The 14,304-nt window shown below is 65.5% G+C and overlaps 1 protein-coding gene across 1 annotated transcript; it reads right to left on the reverse strand.

The window, feature by feature from the left end:
* Positions 1 to 1,806: 1,806 nt before the first annotated feature.
* SMPD1 (sphingomyelin phosphodiesterase 1) lies at positions 1,807 to 9,240 on the reverse strand. The gene is given in 7 exon segments (XM_037906995.2): positions 1,807 to 2,271; positions 2,350 to 2,495; positions 3,188 to 3,264; positions 4,817 to 4,988; positions 6,749 to 7,260; positions 7,262 to 7,519; positions 8,996 to 9,240. Coding segments are annotated over 7 exon segments (1,773 nt in total). The 5' UTR covers positions 9,194 to 9,240; the 3' UTR covers positions 1,807 to 1,861.
* Between the last annotated feature and the right edge of the window lie 5,064 nt (positions 9,241 to 14,304).

Raw genomic sequence — 14,304 nt, forward strand, 5'->3', positions numbered from 1 at the left:
CCCTCAGCCGGGTCCATTTTGGGGGGCAGTGAGCCAGACAACCCCGTCTGCTCTTCACTTCATGTCCCCAGCCGGCCCCAAACTCACTCACCCTCCAGCCCCTCCTCCTCTGGGCTTTCCCCTTTCCTGGGCCAGGAGGTCACCTGGTTCCTTTGTTCTCCAACCCTTTACCTCTCACCTTGCAGGGGGGAAGGGCCAGGCCATCAGTGGCCAGGAAACAGGGTGTCGGCCATTCTCTGTGTCCAGACCCCTGCACACACCTGCCCTCTAGGGCTCTGCAATGATCATACACCCTTATCATAGAATATCAGGGTGGGAAGGGACCGCAGGAGGTCAACTAGTCCAACCCCCTGCTCAAAGCAGGACCAATCCCTAACTAAATCATTCCAGCCAGGGCTTTGTCAAGCCTGACCTTAAAAACTTCTAAGGAAGGAGATTCCACCACCTCCCTAGGTAACGCATCCCAGTGTTTCACCACCCTCCTAGTGAAAAAGTTTTTCCTAATATCCAACCTAAACCTCCCCCACTGCAACTTGAGACCATTACTCCTTGTTTTGTCATCTGCTACCACTGAGAACAGTCTAGAGCCATCCTCTTTGGAACCCCCTTTCAGGTAGTTGAAAGCAGCTATCAAATCCCCCCTCATTCTTCTCTTTCGCAGACTAAACAATCCCAGTTCCCTCAGCCTCTCCTCAGAAGTCATGCGTTCCAGACCCCTAATCATTTTTGTTGCCCTCCGCTGGACTCTTTCCAATTTTTCCACCTCCTTCTTGTAGTGTGGGGCCCAAAACTGGACACAGTACTCCAGATGAGGCCTCACCAGTGTCGAATAGAGGGGAACGATCACGTCCCTCGATCTGCTGGCAATGCCCCTACTTATACATCCCAAAATGCCATTGGCCTTCTTGGCAACAAGGGCACACTGCTGACTCATATCCAGCTTCTCGTCCACTGTCACCCCTAGGTCCTTTTCCGCAGAGCTGCCGCTGAGCCATTCGGTCCCTAGTCTGTAGCTGTGCATTGGATTCTTCCGTCCTAAGTGCAGGACCATATAGGTTGGGGTCAGGAGTGGGAGCCTGTCCACCTCCCCACCCATCTGGCTGTCGGAGTCTATGGCCTTGGGACCCAGCAAGGGAGCTAGACACCGGGGCTTTTCCGCAGGGTCCCCCTGGTTCAGATCGCCAGCCTGCTCAAAGGCAGTGAGGTGGGCATCCACATCCCCCCTCCTTAACCAGGGGCAGCAATTTAGTCTCGAGGTTCCCTGCGAACTGGCCCCCTGGGGTCTATCCCCACTCACCCCTGGGAGGTCCCCTAGGCCTCTCCGCTCCCCCACAGCCAGTTCATGCTGCTGCTGCAGCTCTTTCTCGGGCTCTCGCTGTCTCTCACAGTCCTCTTGCTCTCTCGGACTCAGCTCCAATCCCGTCCGTCTCCAATCCCCGGATGGGGAACCCGATCGTGAAGACCCTCGTCTGGTCTGGCATCCCCCACACTATTCAGAGGAACCATTAAGAATAGTCCCACTTCCTCACAGACCCGCCCTGGGGCCAGGCCACACGGCTGAGAACTCCAGGAAGTTTGGGCAGCCACAGCCCTGGCTCAGCCCCGCCGGCCCCATGCCCGGCTCAGCGGCCCCCCGGGCCTGACTCAGTCGCCCCGCCCCACCCCAGGCCTGTCTCAGCTCCCCGTCACCAGCAGTCACCAGCAGCACGTCTGTGTTTCTCTTCGCTTTTATTGAGGGGCCGGAGTCCCCCCCACCGAGTGCCAGCTCAGGATGCACGCCCCCCAGCCCGGCTCAGCCCCCCCGGCCCCATGCCCGGCTCAGCCCCCACCCCCCCGCTCAGCACGGCCCCCGCCCCCCAGCTCAGCAGAGCCGGCGTTGCCGCCAGAGGGCCTGGACGCGGTGGAAGGGCAGGCGGGGGCTCAGGGCGTGGCAGAGGCTGGGGTCCGCGGAGCGGCCGGTGCGCAGGGCGCAGAGCAGGGCGGCCTTGCAGGCCTCGCGGCAGGGCTCCCGGGGCGGGTGGCCCTTGTGGAAGAGGAACCAGAAGCGCTGGAAGAGCTGCTCGTCGGCCTGGAAGCGCCGCAGGAGCCCGTCCCAGTCGGCCGGGAAGAGGCTGGGCAGCCCGTAGGCCTGGCGGGCCCGGTACAGCGGCTGCCAGCGCGGCTCGGCCCCCGGCGCGTTGGCCTCCGTCAGGTTCAGGATGAAGGTCTCGTGATCCAGGACCATGTGGGAGCTGCCGGGGTAGTCGCCATCCAGCTGGTAGACGCGGTAGCCTGGGGAGAGCAGAGAGTCACTCCCTGCGGGCCGGCGGGGGCCCGGGCGGGAGGCCGCGGCTCGGGGGCTGGACTCACCGGGGTTGAGGTTGATGTAGGTGGTGACGCTGGGGGCCACGAAGGCCACGGAGACGGGGCGCGAGAGCGTCTCCTCGTCGTAGAACATCTCAAACTCGTCCACGTGCGTGTGCCCGAAGAACTGAGCCGCGATGGTGCCCTCGAACCTGCCGTGGGCGGAGACGGAAGTCGGGGGGCCGGGCTGCTCACCGCGGGGCCCCGCAGCTGGGCCGGGGGCTGCCCATGGGGGGCTGAGCCCAGCCCTTCTGTGCTCCGGTGGGGCGCCAGCGGCTCCAGGAGCTCTGGAAGGGGGCGGGGTGGGTGCCCTCCGTTGCCAGCCGGCTGCTCGGCCATTCCCAAGGGCCCCCTGCAGTGCCCAAGCCCAGCACCCGCTGCGGAGGCCTCGGCTGGCACTGGCGCTGCGGGTGCCTGGCGCCGAGAGCCCTGTGCTGCTGGGCCCACCCTGCCCTGAGAGCCACATCCCTGTGGGGGCGGCCAGGCCCCCGGGCGGGGGGAGGGGCTGGGGCACCCCCACACCTCCAGGCCCCAGGGAGCAGAGCGAAGGCCCCAGCAGGAGGGTTAGGAGCGGGCAGAGATGGAGCCTTAAGGGCCAGGGCCCCCCGAGGACACCCCAGCTTGGTCCATGCCAGGTGGAGAGCCTGGGGCTGGTCTAGTGGCTCCATGACCGGTCAGCCGGGGGGGGCTCTGGCGGGGCTGGTCACGAGGTTCCCAGCCCTAGGGGCAGAGCAAGAACCCAGGCGTCCGGGTCGGGGCTCCTGGGGGCAGAGTGAGAACCCAGGTGTGCGGGGCGGGGCTCCTGGGGGCAGGGCGAGGACCCAGGTGTCCCGGCGGGGCTCACCTGTTGATGATGCGGTAATAGTTCCAGCTCCAGCTCCTCATGCAGTGCGCGGGGGGGATGTGCCCGATGATGTGCACCTGGGGGGGCCGGGGGTGTGAGTGGGAACCGCACAGACAGGGCCCCCCCAGAACAGGCCCCCCCCCAACAGTGACCATCCCCCACCTGGGGAACAGTGACACCGGGGGGCAGCTGGGGCCAAACAGCAAAGGGCCCTGCCTGACCCCAGCCCCGGTACCAGGCTGGCCCCACCAGGAGAGGCGGGGGCCCAGGCTGGGGGAGGGGAGCCCGGGGGTCACTGGGGGAGGGGTTCCCATTGCAGGGGGGGGCAGGCTGGGGGAGGGGAGCCCGGGGGTCACTGGGGGAGGGGTTCCCATTGCAGGGGGGGGGCAGGCTGGGGGAGGGGAGCCCGGGGGTCACTGGGGGAGGGGTTCCCATTGCAGGGGGGGGCCCCGGCGGGGGGCGGGGAGCCCGGGGGTCACTGGGGGAGGGGTTCCCATCGCGGGGGGGGCCAGGCTGGGGGAGGGGAGCCCGGGGGTCACTGGGGGAGGGGTTCCCATTGCAGGGGGGGGCCAGGCTGGGGGAGGGGAGCCCGGGGGTCACTGGGGGAGGGGTTCCCATTGCAGGGGGGGGCAGGCTGGGGGAGGGGAGCCCGGGGGTCACTGGGGGAGGGGTTCCCATTGCGGGGGGGGGGCAGGCTGGGGGAGGGGAGCCCGGGGGTCACTGGGGGAGGGGTTCCCATCGCGGGGGGGGGGGCAGGGTGGGGGAGGGGAGCCCGGGGGTCACTGGGGGAGGGGTTCCCATCGGGGGGGGGGGGGCAGGCTGGGGGAGGGGAGCCCGGGGGTCACTGGGGGAGGGGTTCCCATTGCAGGGGGGGGCAGGCTGGGGGAGGGGAGCCCGGGGGTCACTGGGGGAGGGGTTCCCATAGCAGGGGGGGGCCAGGCTGGGGGAGGGGAGCCCGGGGGTCACTGGGGGAGGGGTTCCCATTGCAGGGGGGGCCAGGCTGGGGGAGGGGAGCCCGGGGGTCACTGGGGGAGGGGTTCCCATTGCAGGGGGGGCCAGGCTGGGGGAGGGGAGCCCGGGGGTCACTGGGGGAGGGGTTCCCATTGCAGGGGGGGGGCAGGCTGGGGGAGGGGAGCCCGGGGGTCACTGGGGGAGGGGTTCCCATTGCAGGGGGGGGGCAGGCTGGGGGAGGGGAGCCCGGGGGTCACTGGGGGAGGGGTTCCCATTGCAGGGGGGGGGCAGGCTGGGGGAGGGGAGCCCGGGGGTCACTGGGGGAGGGGTTCCCATTGCAGGGGGGGGCAGGCTGGGGGAGGGGAGCCCGGGGGTCACTGGGGGAGGGGTTCCCATTGCAGGGGGGGCAGGCTGGGGGAGGGGAGCCCGGGGGTCACTGGGGGAGGGGTTCCCATTGCAGGGGGGGCAGGCTGGGGGAGGGGAGCCCGGGGGTCACTGGGGGAGGGGTTCCCATTGCAGGGGGGGCAGGCTGGGGGAGGGGAGCCCGGGGGTCACTGGGGGAGGGGTTCCCATTGCAGGGGGTTGAAGGTGCAACCCTGGAGTCAGCCAGCAAGGTCGGGGGAGGGGCAGTGGCCCCCAATCACCGTGCCCCATTCCCAGCCCCCGCAGACCCCTCACCTTCTCCTGCCGCCCCTCGGCCGCCTGCAGGACCCCCACCAGCCACTGCAGCTGCCCGGCCGGGTCGGTGGCGTTGATCAGGAGCCAGAAATTGGCCTCGGAGCAGAAATTCATGTTGAGGGAGACGAGCCGCAGGCCAGGCCGGAGCCGCAGGGTGTAGAACCCGCCGAGTCTGCAGGGTGGGGGGGTGAGATCCCGGCTGGGGGGCCCCGCCCCCCCGAGCCCCCGCCTCCCCGAGTCCTCGGGGCCCCGCCCCCCCCGAGCCCCAGCCTCCCCGAGTCCTCGGGGCCCCGCCCCCCCCGAGCCCCAGCCCCCCCCGCCTCTCCCAATCCTCGGGGCCCCGACCCCCGAACCCCAGCCCCCCGCCTCCCCCAGTCCTCGGGGCCCCGACCCCCGAACCCCAGCCCCCCGCCTCCCCAGTCCTCGGGGCCCTGACCCCGGAACCCCAGCCCCCCCGCCTCTCCCAATCCTCGGGGCCCCGCCCCCCCGAGCCCCAGCCTCCCCGAGTCCTCGGGGCCCCGCCCCCCGAACCCCAGCCTCCCCCAGTCCTCGGGGCCCCGACCCCCGAGCCCCAGCCCCCCCGCCTCCCCAGTCCTCGGGGCCCCGCCCCCCCGAGCCCCAGCTCCCCCGCCTCCCCAGTCCTCGGGGCCCCGACCCCCGAGCCCCAGCCTCCCCCAGTCCTCGGGGCCCCGCCCCCCCGAACCCCAGCCCCCCCGCCTCTCCCAATCCTCGGGGCCCCGACCCCCGAACCCCAGCCCCCCCGCCTCCCCAGTCCTCGGGGCCCCGACCCCCGAGCCCCAGCCTCCCCGAGTCCTCGGGGCCCCGCCCCCCCGAGCCCCAGCCCCCTCGGGGCCCCGCCCCCCCGAGCCCCAGCCCCCCCGAGTCCTCGGGGCCCCGCCCCCCCGAGCCCCAGCCCCCCCCGCCTCTCCCAATCCTCGGGGCCCCGACCCCCGAACCCCAGCCCCCCCGCCTCCCCAGTCCTCGGGGCCCCGCCCCCCCGAGCCCCAGCCTCCCCGAGTCCTCGGGGCCCCGCCCCCCCGAGCCCCAGCCCCCCCGCCTCTCCCAATCCTCGGGGCCCCGACCCCCGAACCCCAGCCCCCCCGCCTCCCCCAGTCCTCGGGGCCCCGCCCCCCCCGAGCCCCAGCCCCCCACCTCCCCCAGTCCTCGGGGCCCTGACCCCCGAGCCCCAGCCCCCCGCCTCCCCTAGTCCTCGGGGCCCCGCCCCACCGAACCCCAGCCCCCCCGCCTCTCCCAATCCTCGGGGCCCCGCCCCCCGAACCCCAGCCCCCCGCCTCCCCCAGTCCTCGGGGCCCTGCCCCCCTGAGTGCCAGCCCCCCCCCCCCATCGGGGCCCTGCCCCCAAGCGCCAGCCCTGCCCCCCCCATCGGGGCCCTGCCCCCCCCGGGCACCAGCTGCCCCCACCTCCCCCAGTCCTCGGGGCCCTGCCCTCCCGAGCCCCAGCCCTGCTCCCCCATTGGGGCCCTGCCCCCCCAAGCCCCAGCCTCCCCCAGTCCCCGGAGCCCTGCCCCCCCGAGCCCCAGCCCCCCCACCTCTCCCAGTCCTCAGGGCCCTGCCCCCCCAAGCCCCAGCTCCCCAGTCCTTGGGGTCCTGCCCCCCGAGCGCCTGCCCCGCCCCCCCATCGGGGCCCTGCCCCCCAGGCACCAGCTGCCCCCACCTCCCCCAGTCCTTGGGGCCCTGCCCCCCTGAATCCCAGCCCCCCCAGTCCTCAGGGCCCTGCCCCCCTGAGCCCCAGCCCCGCTCCCCCATCAGGGCCCTGCCCCCCTGAGCCCCAGCCTCCCCCAGTCCTCGGGGCCCTGCCCCCCTGAGCCCCAGCTCCCCCCACCTCCCGCAGCCCTCAGGGCCCTGCCCCCCGGCCCCCTTTCCTCACCAGCCAGTTCCCCTATCTCTCCATGCCCCCCAGCCCCTGCCCCACCTGAGGGTCTCCAGCGCCTCGGGGGGCAGCCAGTCCTCCCAGGCCTCGGCCATGGCGCCGTAGAGCCAGGCGGAGGACTGGTTGCCGTGGACGTAGGGCGGGGGGAAGCCGTTGACCGGCGCGGCCTCGTGGTTGCCCACAGCGGGGTAGACGGGCAGGGGCGCCAGGTACTTGCGCAGAAGGGCGCTGAGGGTGCGCAGCGCCAGGAGCTGGTCGGCACGGCTCTGCTGCCAGACGTTGTGGGCGGGCAGGTCGCCCGTCCAGTAGGCCAGCTGCAAGGGGGGGCCGCGCGCCAGGTGCTGCAGCAGGTTCTCGATGGTGTGCAGCGGCAGGTCGCACTTGCTGTACTCGCCCCAGTAGCCGGCGCCCGCGTGGGGGGGCCCCTGCGCCCGCCCCCCCCGGCAGCACAGCGGGTCCTTGCAGGCCGGGTCGCTGCCCGGCGCGTAGGCCCGGTCCCAGTGCAGATCGGTGAGGAAGAGCAGGCGGGCGGTGGGGGCGCCGGGCGGGGGGGGGCGCGGGCGGCTGCACCGGCGGCTTGGGCGTGCTGGGCAGCGTCACGTTCCAGTCGGAGAGGATGTCCCAGTGCCCGCAGCCGGCGCCCACCAGCAGCCCGCAGATCTCGGCCGGCCGCAGCACCGAGCGCACCCAGGCCGACACCACGTCCTTCTCAAAGAGCCGGATGGCGTCCCGGCAGACCTCCCGCCGCGCCAGCCGCAGCTCCGTGCAGACGTTCGCCGCCAGGCGCCCGATGCGGGCCTCGCTCGACTGCATCTGCAAGACACCGCGGGGTCAGGGCACGCGCCCAGCCTCCGGTGTCCCTCACAAGGTCCCTCTGCACTTGGGCTCTGCCCGCAGCCCAGCCCCGGGCGCTGTGATCCAGCCCCCACACCCACGGGACGCCCTGCTGCAGCCCCACACGCTGACCCCGGGGCAGGGTGGGGGCTCCCCTTGTCTCAAGGCTTCTCAGCCCAGGGCAGGGGCTGGTTCCCCGTGGGGGCGGCAGGTTCCCCACCCGACTCGCCCGCAGCCCTGGCATCTCTGCTCAAGGGTCCCCAGGCCTTATGGGGGGCGCAGGAGCGGGTCAAGGCCCCGGGAAGGGGGGAGAAAGCGGGGCAGGCTCTGCCCTCGACAAGGACCACAGGGCCAGTCAGTCCCCCATCGGCGCGGCCCCACGGGGGTCAGCCACCGGCAGATGTGGCGGGGGGGGGCCGCATGTGGAGGCCGAGCCAAGGGTCCTGCCCCACACAGCCAGGCAGAGCTGGCCGTGCCCGATGCCACACGCACCGCACTGGGGCTGGACCAGCAGGGGACCTGTCGAGGGGCTCCCGGGGGGGGGGGGTCACTGCGGCACTGCCGGGGGGCCATATGCTCAGGGCACAAGGGGCTCTGGGCAACTGTCCTGGCAGCTGGGACCCAGAATTTCTCTGCTGCTGGGGCAGGACCCAGGACACCTGGCCTGAGGGCTGGATCACTGGGATAGGACCCTGCTGTGGGGCTCAGAGTGAGGGGCACCAGGCGGGCAGACACCCTTAACTCTGCCCCGCTCTCCCACCAGCCTGCCGGCCTCTGCACACGGGGAGACACAGCTGTGCCACGGGTGACAGCAAACACGTCACGCTCCGAGAACGGGGGGGGGGGGGGGGAGGGCTGGGTTCAGATCCTGGCTTCTGCCACAGACCCACAGGGTACCCAGCCCTGTCCCATCCAGCAGCCTCAGTTTCCCTCTGTAACACAGGGGAAGCGAGGACAGACTCCAGGGGCTGGGAGGAGAATCTGTTCCCGGCAGGCGCTGGGGGGGGGTTGGGGGGCGGCGGGGGTCAGCGAGGCAGGCAGCGGGTCCCGATCCCGGAGCCCCCATGGAGCAGGCTGCCCAGCCCCACGGACGATTGTATCTCGTACCAAAGCTGGGACGGGCACCTCACACCGCTGTCAGACGCTAACACCAGAGCCGGGAGGGAACCCAGGCATCGTGGCTCCCAGCCCCCCCGCCGCTCTACCCCATCAGACCTCCCTCCCCACCCAGACCCGGGAGGGAACCCAGGCATCCTGGCTCCCAGCCCCCCCGCCGCTCTACCCCATCAGACCTCGCTCCGCACCCAGAGCCGGGAGGGAACCCAGGCATCCGGTGGGGGAGGGGGAGGCGGAATGACGCTCTCCGGAACCGGCGGTTCCCTTCGGAGCGGAGCAGAGGCAGGTCCCGGCCCGCGGGTCCGGCCCGAGGCGGCGGTGAGGGGCGCCGGGCGCTACCTGCACGCCCAGGTCGACGGCGGAGAAGAGGACGCGGCAGGCCGCGCAGCTCAGGTTCCTCCAGCCGAACTGCGCCCCCGCGGCCGCCAGCTGCTCCCCCAGCGGGGCCGGGCCCCAGGCGCCGGGCCGGGCCGGGCCGAGCCGGGCCAGCGGCACCAGCCAGGCCAGCGCCAGCAGCAGCCGGGCGGCCCCGGCCATGGCGAGTCCGGCAGCAGCGCCGGAGCCCGCAGCGCCCGCCCAGGAAGCGCCCCGCGGGGCCCCGCCCGGGACCTCCCCCCCCAGGAGCTCCGCCCCCCCCAGCGCCCCGCGGGGCCCCGCCCGGGACCCTCCCCCCCAAGGAGCTCCGCCCCCCCCCAGCGCCCCGCGGGGCCCCGCCCGGGACCTCCCCCCCAAGGAGCTCCGCCCCCCCCAGCGCCCCGCGGGGCCCCGCCCGGGACCTCCCCCCCAAGGAGCTCCGCCCCCCCCAGCGCCCCGCGGGGCCCCGCCCGGGACCTCCCAGCTCCCGCTCCCCAGGAGCTCCGCCCCCGACCCCCCCCAGGAGCTCCCAGCCGGGCCCCGCCCGGGACGTCCCCCCCAGGAGCTTCCACCCGCACGTGGCCTCGAACCCGAACTGCTCCCCGCTGGCCCGGCCCCGACGCCCCGGCTCCCACCACCCCACCTGGCTGCAGCCCCCGGGGGGGGGGCGGGACTCCGGCCCCCCCCCCTCAGCTGTGGGAGGGCTGGAGGGTGAGGGGGGTGGGAACCAGAACTCCTGGGTTCTCTCCCCGGCTGGGGGGAGGGGCGGTGCGATAGAGCCGGGACTCTGAGGTTCTCTCCAGGAGGGGGAACTCGGGGGGGGGCGGGGCTGGGCGCCAGGACTCCTGGGTTCTCACCAGGCGGGGGGAGCGGGAACTCATGGTGGGGGCTGGGCTCCGGGACTCCTGGGTTCCCTCCGGGAGGGGGAACTCGTGGGGCGGGAAATCTCTCCAACAAGACCCTGTTTGCAACTATTTATCATGACTTTAAAACTTGGTGCCCCTCCCTGTTCGAGAGAACCCGCCGCAGGGCATTGTGGGGGCTGTAGTGTCACGAGGGGGCACCGCAGGGCATTGTGAGGCTGCGGGGGTCACTGGGGGGGACCACGGGGCATTGTGGGGTCTGTGGGGTCACTGGGGGGGCACTGAGGGGCATTGTGGGGTCACTGGGGGGGCACCGCAGTGCATTGTGGGGTCTGAGAGGTCACTGGGGGGCACCGCAGGGCATTGTGGGGGCTCTGGTGTCATGGGGGGGGCACCGCAGGGCATTGTGGGGGCTGAGGTGTGACTGGGGGGGCACCGCAGGGCATTGTGGGGGCTGTGGGGTCACTGGGGGGGCACCGAGGGGCATTGTGGGGCTGTGGGGATCAGTGGGGGGGCACCAAGGGGCATTGTGGGGGCTGTGGGGGTCACTGAGGGGCATTGTGGGGGTCACTGGGGGGGCACCGAGGGGCATTGTGGGGGCTGTAGTGTCTCGTCGAATCCCAGCCTGGGATGTGCTTTTGCCAGGAGCTCTGTTACCTGCAGCAGTTTGGGCTCCCGCTTCTCATGGGCTCTCTGGGCCTGAGGGACCCAACTTCCCTCCCCGGTGGGCCCCGGGGTCACAGCCTGTGAGGAAGCGGGACTGTTCTTAATGTTTTCTCCAAATAGTGGGTGGGTGCCTCAGTTTCCCCTGTGCATTTCTTAAGTCTCTAGGTGGGGGGATAAGGGGGTCTGATTGTCGCAGATCCCTAGAGAGCCAGTGTGATGGTGTCTGCACAGAGAATGGCCGACACCCTGTCTCCTGGCCACTGAGGGCCTGGCCCTTTCCCTGCAAAGGTGCAAGTTGAAGGTTATAATGAGGCTTGTTCTGGCGGGACCCAGCTGAGAGTGCCAATTCAGGATAGATTGCTTCAAGCAGGGCAGTTACAGCCCCAGGCTGGGGTTTCTGTGCATACCAAGGCAAACCCAACCAGCCAAACAGAGAAGACTTAGGTTTTACCCCACTGGCTAACCACAAGTCACACAAGCAATTCCCTTAGACACTCCAATTTCCCAGTATCCCCACCAGGGCCCCTCGTTATGGGGACAGATGGTTATGAAAACCAATACCCCAGTAAAAGAACAAAGGTTCCCTCGATCCCAAAGGACCAAGCCCCAGACCCAGGTCAATATATAAATCAGATCTTACCCCCAAATCACGCTGTTGCAGGGACAAACCATCCCGATGTGTAGAAAGAATAGTAAATATGGCAGGCGACCAGCTTGGCTTAACAGTGAAATCCTTGCTGATCTTAAATACAAAAAAGAAGTGGAAGATTGGACAAATGACCAGGGAAGAGTACAAAAATATTGCTCGGGCATGCAGGAGTGAAATCAGGAAGGCCAAATCACACCTGGAGTTGCAGCTAGCAAGAGATGTTAGGAGTAACAAGAAGAGTTTCTTCAGGTATGTTAGCATCAAGGAAAGTGTGGGCCCCCTTACTGAATGAGGGAGGCAACCTAGTGACAGAGGATGTGGAAAAAGCTAATGTACTCAATGCTTTTTTTGCCTCTGTCTTCACGAACAAGGTCAGCTCCCAGACTGCTGCACTGGGCAGCACAGCATGGGGAGGAGGTGACCAGCCCTTGGTGAAGAAAGAAGTGGTTCGGGACTATTTAGAAAAGCTGGAGGAGCACAAGTCCATGGGGCCGGATGCGCTGCATCCGAGAGTGCTAAAGGAGTTGGCGGATGTGATTGCAGAGCCAGTGGGCATTATCTTTGAAAACTCATGGCTATCCGGGGAAGTCCCGGACGACTGGAAAAAGGCTAATGTAGTGCCCATCTTTAAAAAAGGGAAGAAGGAGGATCCTGGGAGCTACAGGCCAGTCACCCTCACCTCAGTCCCCGGAAAAATCATGGAGCAGGTCCTCAAGGAATCAATCCTGAAGCACTTAGAGGAGAGGAAAGTGATGAGGAACAGTCAGCATGGATTCACCAAGGGCAAGTGTCAAGGTTCCTTCCCCACTCTGAACTCTAGGGTACAGATGTTGGGACCTGCATGAAAACCTCCTAAGCTTACTTTTACCAGCTTAGGTTGAAACTTCCCCAAGGTACAAACTATTTTACCCTTTGCCCTTGGACTTTCGCTGCCACCACCAAACGTCTAACCGGGTTTATTTTTGAGAAAGCGTTGTTTGGAAACATCTTTCCCCCCAAAATCCTCACCAAAACCTTGCACCCCCTTCCTGGGGAAGGTTTGATAAAAATCCTCACCAATTTGCATAGGTGGCCACAGACCCAAACCCTTGGATCTTAAGAACAATGAAAAAGCAATCAGGTTCTTAAAAGAAGAATTTTAATAGAAGAAAAAGTAAAAGAATCACCCCTGTAAAATCAGGATGGTAAATACCTTACAGGGTAATTAGATTCAAAACATAGAGAATCCCTCTAGGCAAAACCTTAAGTTACAAAAAGACACACAGACAGGAATATCCATTCTATTCAGCACAGCTTATTTTCTCAGCCATTTAAAGGAATCAGAATCTAACGCATATCTAGCTAGATTAAAAAGAAAAGGAGTACTTGTGGCACCTTAGAGACTAACCAGTTTATTTGAGCATGAGCTTTCGTGAGCTACAGCTCACTTCATCGGATGCATAGCATATCGTGGAAACTGCAGAAGACATTATATACACACAGAGACCATGAAACAAAACTAGCTAGATTACTTACTAAATTCTAAGACTCCATTCCTGTTCTGTCCCCGGCAAAAGCATCACACAGACAGACCCAGACCCTTTGCTTCTCCCCCCGCTCCAGCTTTGAAAGTATCTTGTCTCCTCATTGGTCATTGTGGTCAGGTGCCAGCGAGGTTATCCTAGCTTCTTAACCCTTTACAGGTGAATGGGCTTTTCTCTGGTCAGGAGGGATTTTAAAGGTGTTTACCCTTCCCTATATATTTATGACAGCAAGTCATGCCTGACTAATCTAATTGCCTTCTATGATGAGATAACTGGCTCTGTTGATGAGGGGAAAGTGGTGGACGTGATATAGCTTGACTTTAGCAAAGCTTTTGACACAGTTTCCCACAGTATTCTTGCCAGTAAGTTAAAGAAGTATGGGCTGGATAAATGGACTATAAGGTGGATAGAAAGGTGGCTAGATTGTCGGGCTCAACGGCTCAAGTGATTGTCGGGCTAGATTGTCGGGCTCAAGTGATCAATGGCGCCATGTCTAGTTGGCAGCCGGTATCAAGTGCAGTGCCCCAAGGGTCGGTCCTGGGGCCGGTTTTGTTCAATATCTTCATTAATGATCTGGAGGATGGTGTGGATTGCACCCGCAGCAAGTTTGCAGAAGACACTAAACTGGGAGGAGAGGTAGATACGCTGGAGGGCAGGGATAAGATACAGAGGGACCTAGACAAATTGGAGGATTGGGCCAAAAGAAATCTGATGAGGTTCAACAAGGACAAGTGCAGAGTCCTGCACTGAGGTGAAGGGTTAAAATTGATTGCTGGTGTAACAACCTGGTATATGGATTTGTGTACAGGCCCAAAGTCCAGAGTTTGGTCAAGAGGTCGGAGGCCTAGCAAATAGGGATTAGCTAAGAGAAAGCAGAATGACCAAAGATATCCTTGCTTTTGCTAAGATATGCCTGGTCAGCAAAACGCCAGATGTTGGGGGCAATAATTGTGTCTTATTCAAAGTTGCAAAAAGAACAAAGAAGCCCTGTTTCTGTTGTGTTAGTTTCTTCTGTAGGGAGATGTTCTTCCCACACATCCAACCTTGAGTTTACGAAAGGCCCAAGCATGTCAGTATAAGATACGGCCTCCTCCCACCTCCCTTTCCCAGGGACCAATGCCTGCCTTAAAATACAAAGAAGCAACTTGAAAGACAATCTTTACTGCCATATGCTTTCACTGTTTCTTTGCTTTTTCCCCTAGATATGTATCTGTTGGACAATCAAAGGAGCTACTTCATTCCTATGGACCCCAAATCAGAGTTCAACATATATTTTATACTAATACATTTATTAAAGTACTAATTAAATGCTAAATGTTAATTTGTTAACTTGAGACCATGGGCGGAGACATTATGTAACCTTTTGACCATTGGCTACTGTGCTATCATGTCTTGCAGCTAAACCAGTCCGGGGGTGTGGGACTGCCTACCCCTTCACTTTCCCCCGCCCATGGAAAATCCATATATTCCATTGTAATCAATTAATTGACAGTGTCTCTGAGCCTAATAAGCGAGGTGACACTCTGTCAGTGCTGTACGTAATAAACTCCTGTGCTTGACCTCTACACGGTGTGGATTTATGTCCTTCATTAG

The sequence above is a fragment of the Chelonia mydas genome, chromosome 1 (assembly GCF_015237465.2).
Source record: "Chelonia mydas isolate rCheMyd1 chromosome 1, rCheMyd1.pri.v2, whole genome shotgun sequence".
Taxonomy (NCBI): Eukaryota; Metazoa; Chordata; order Testudines; family Cheloniidae; genus Chelonia; species Chelonia mydas.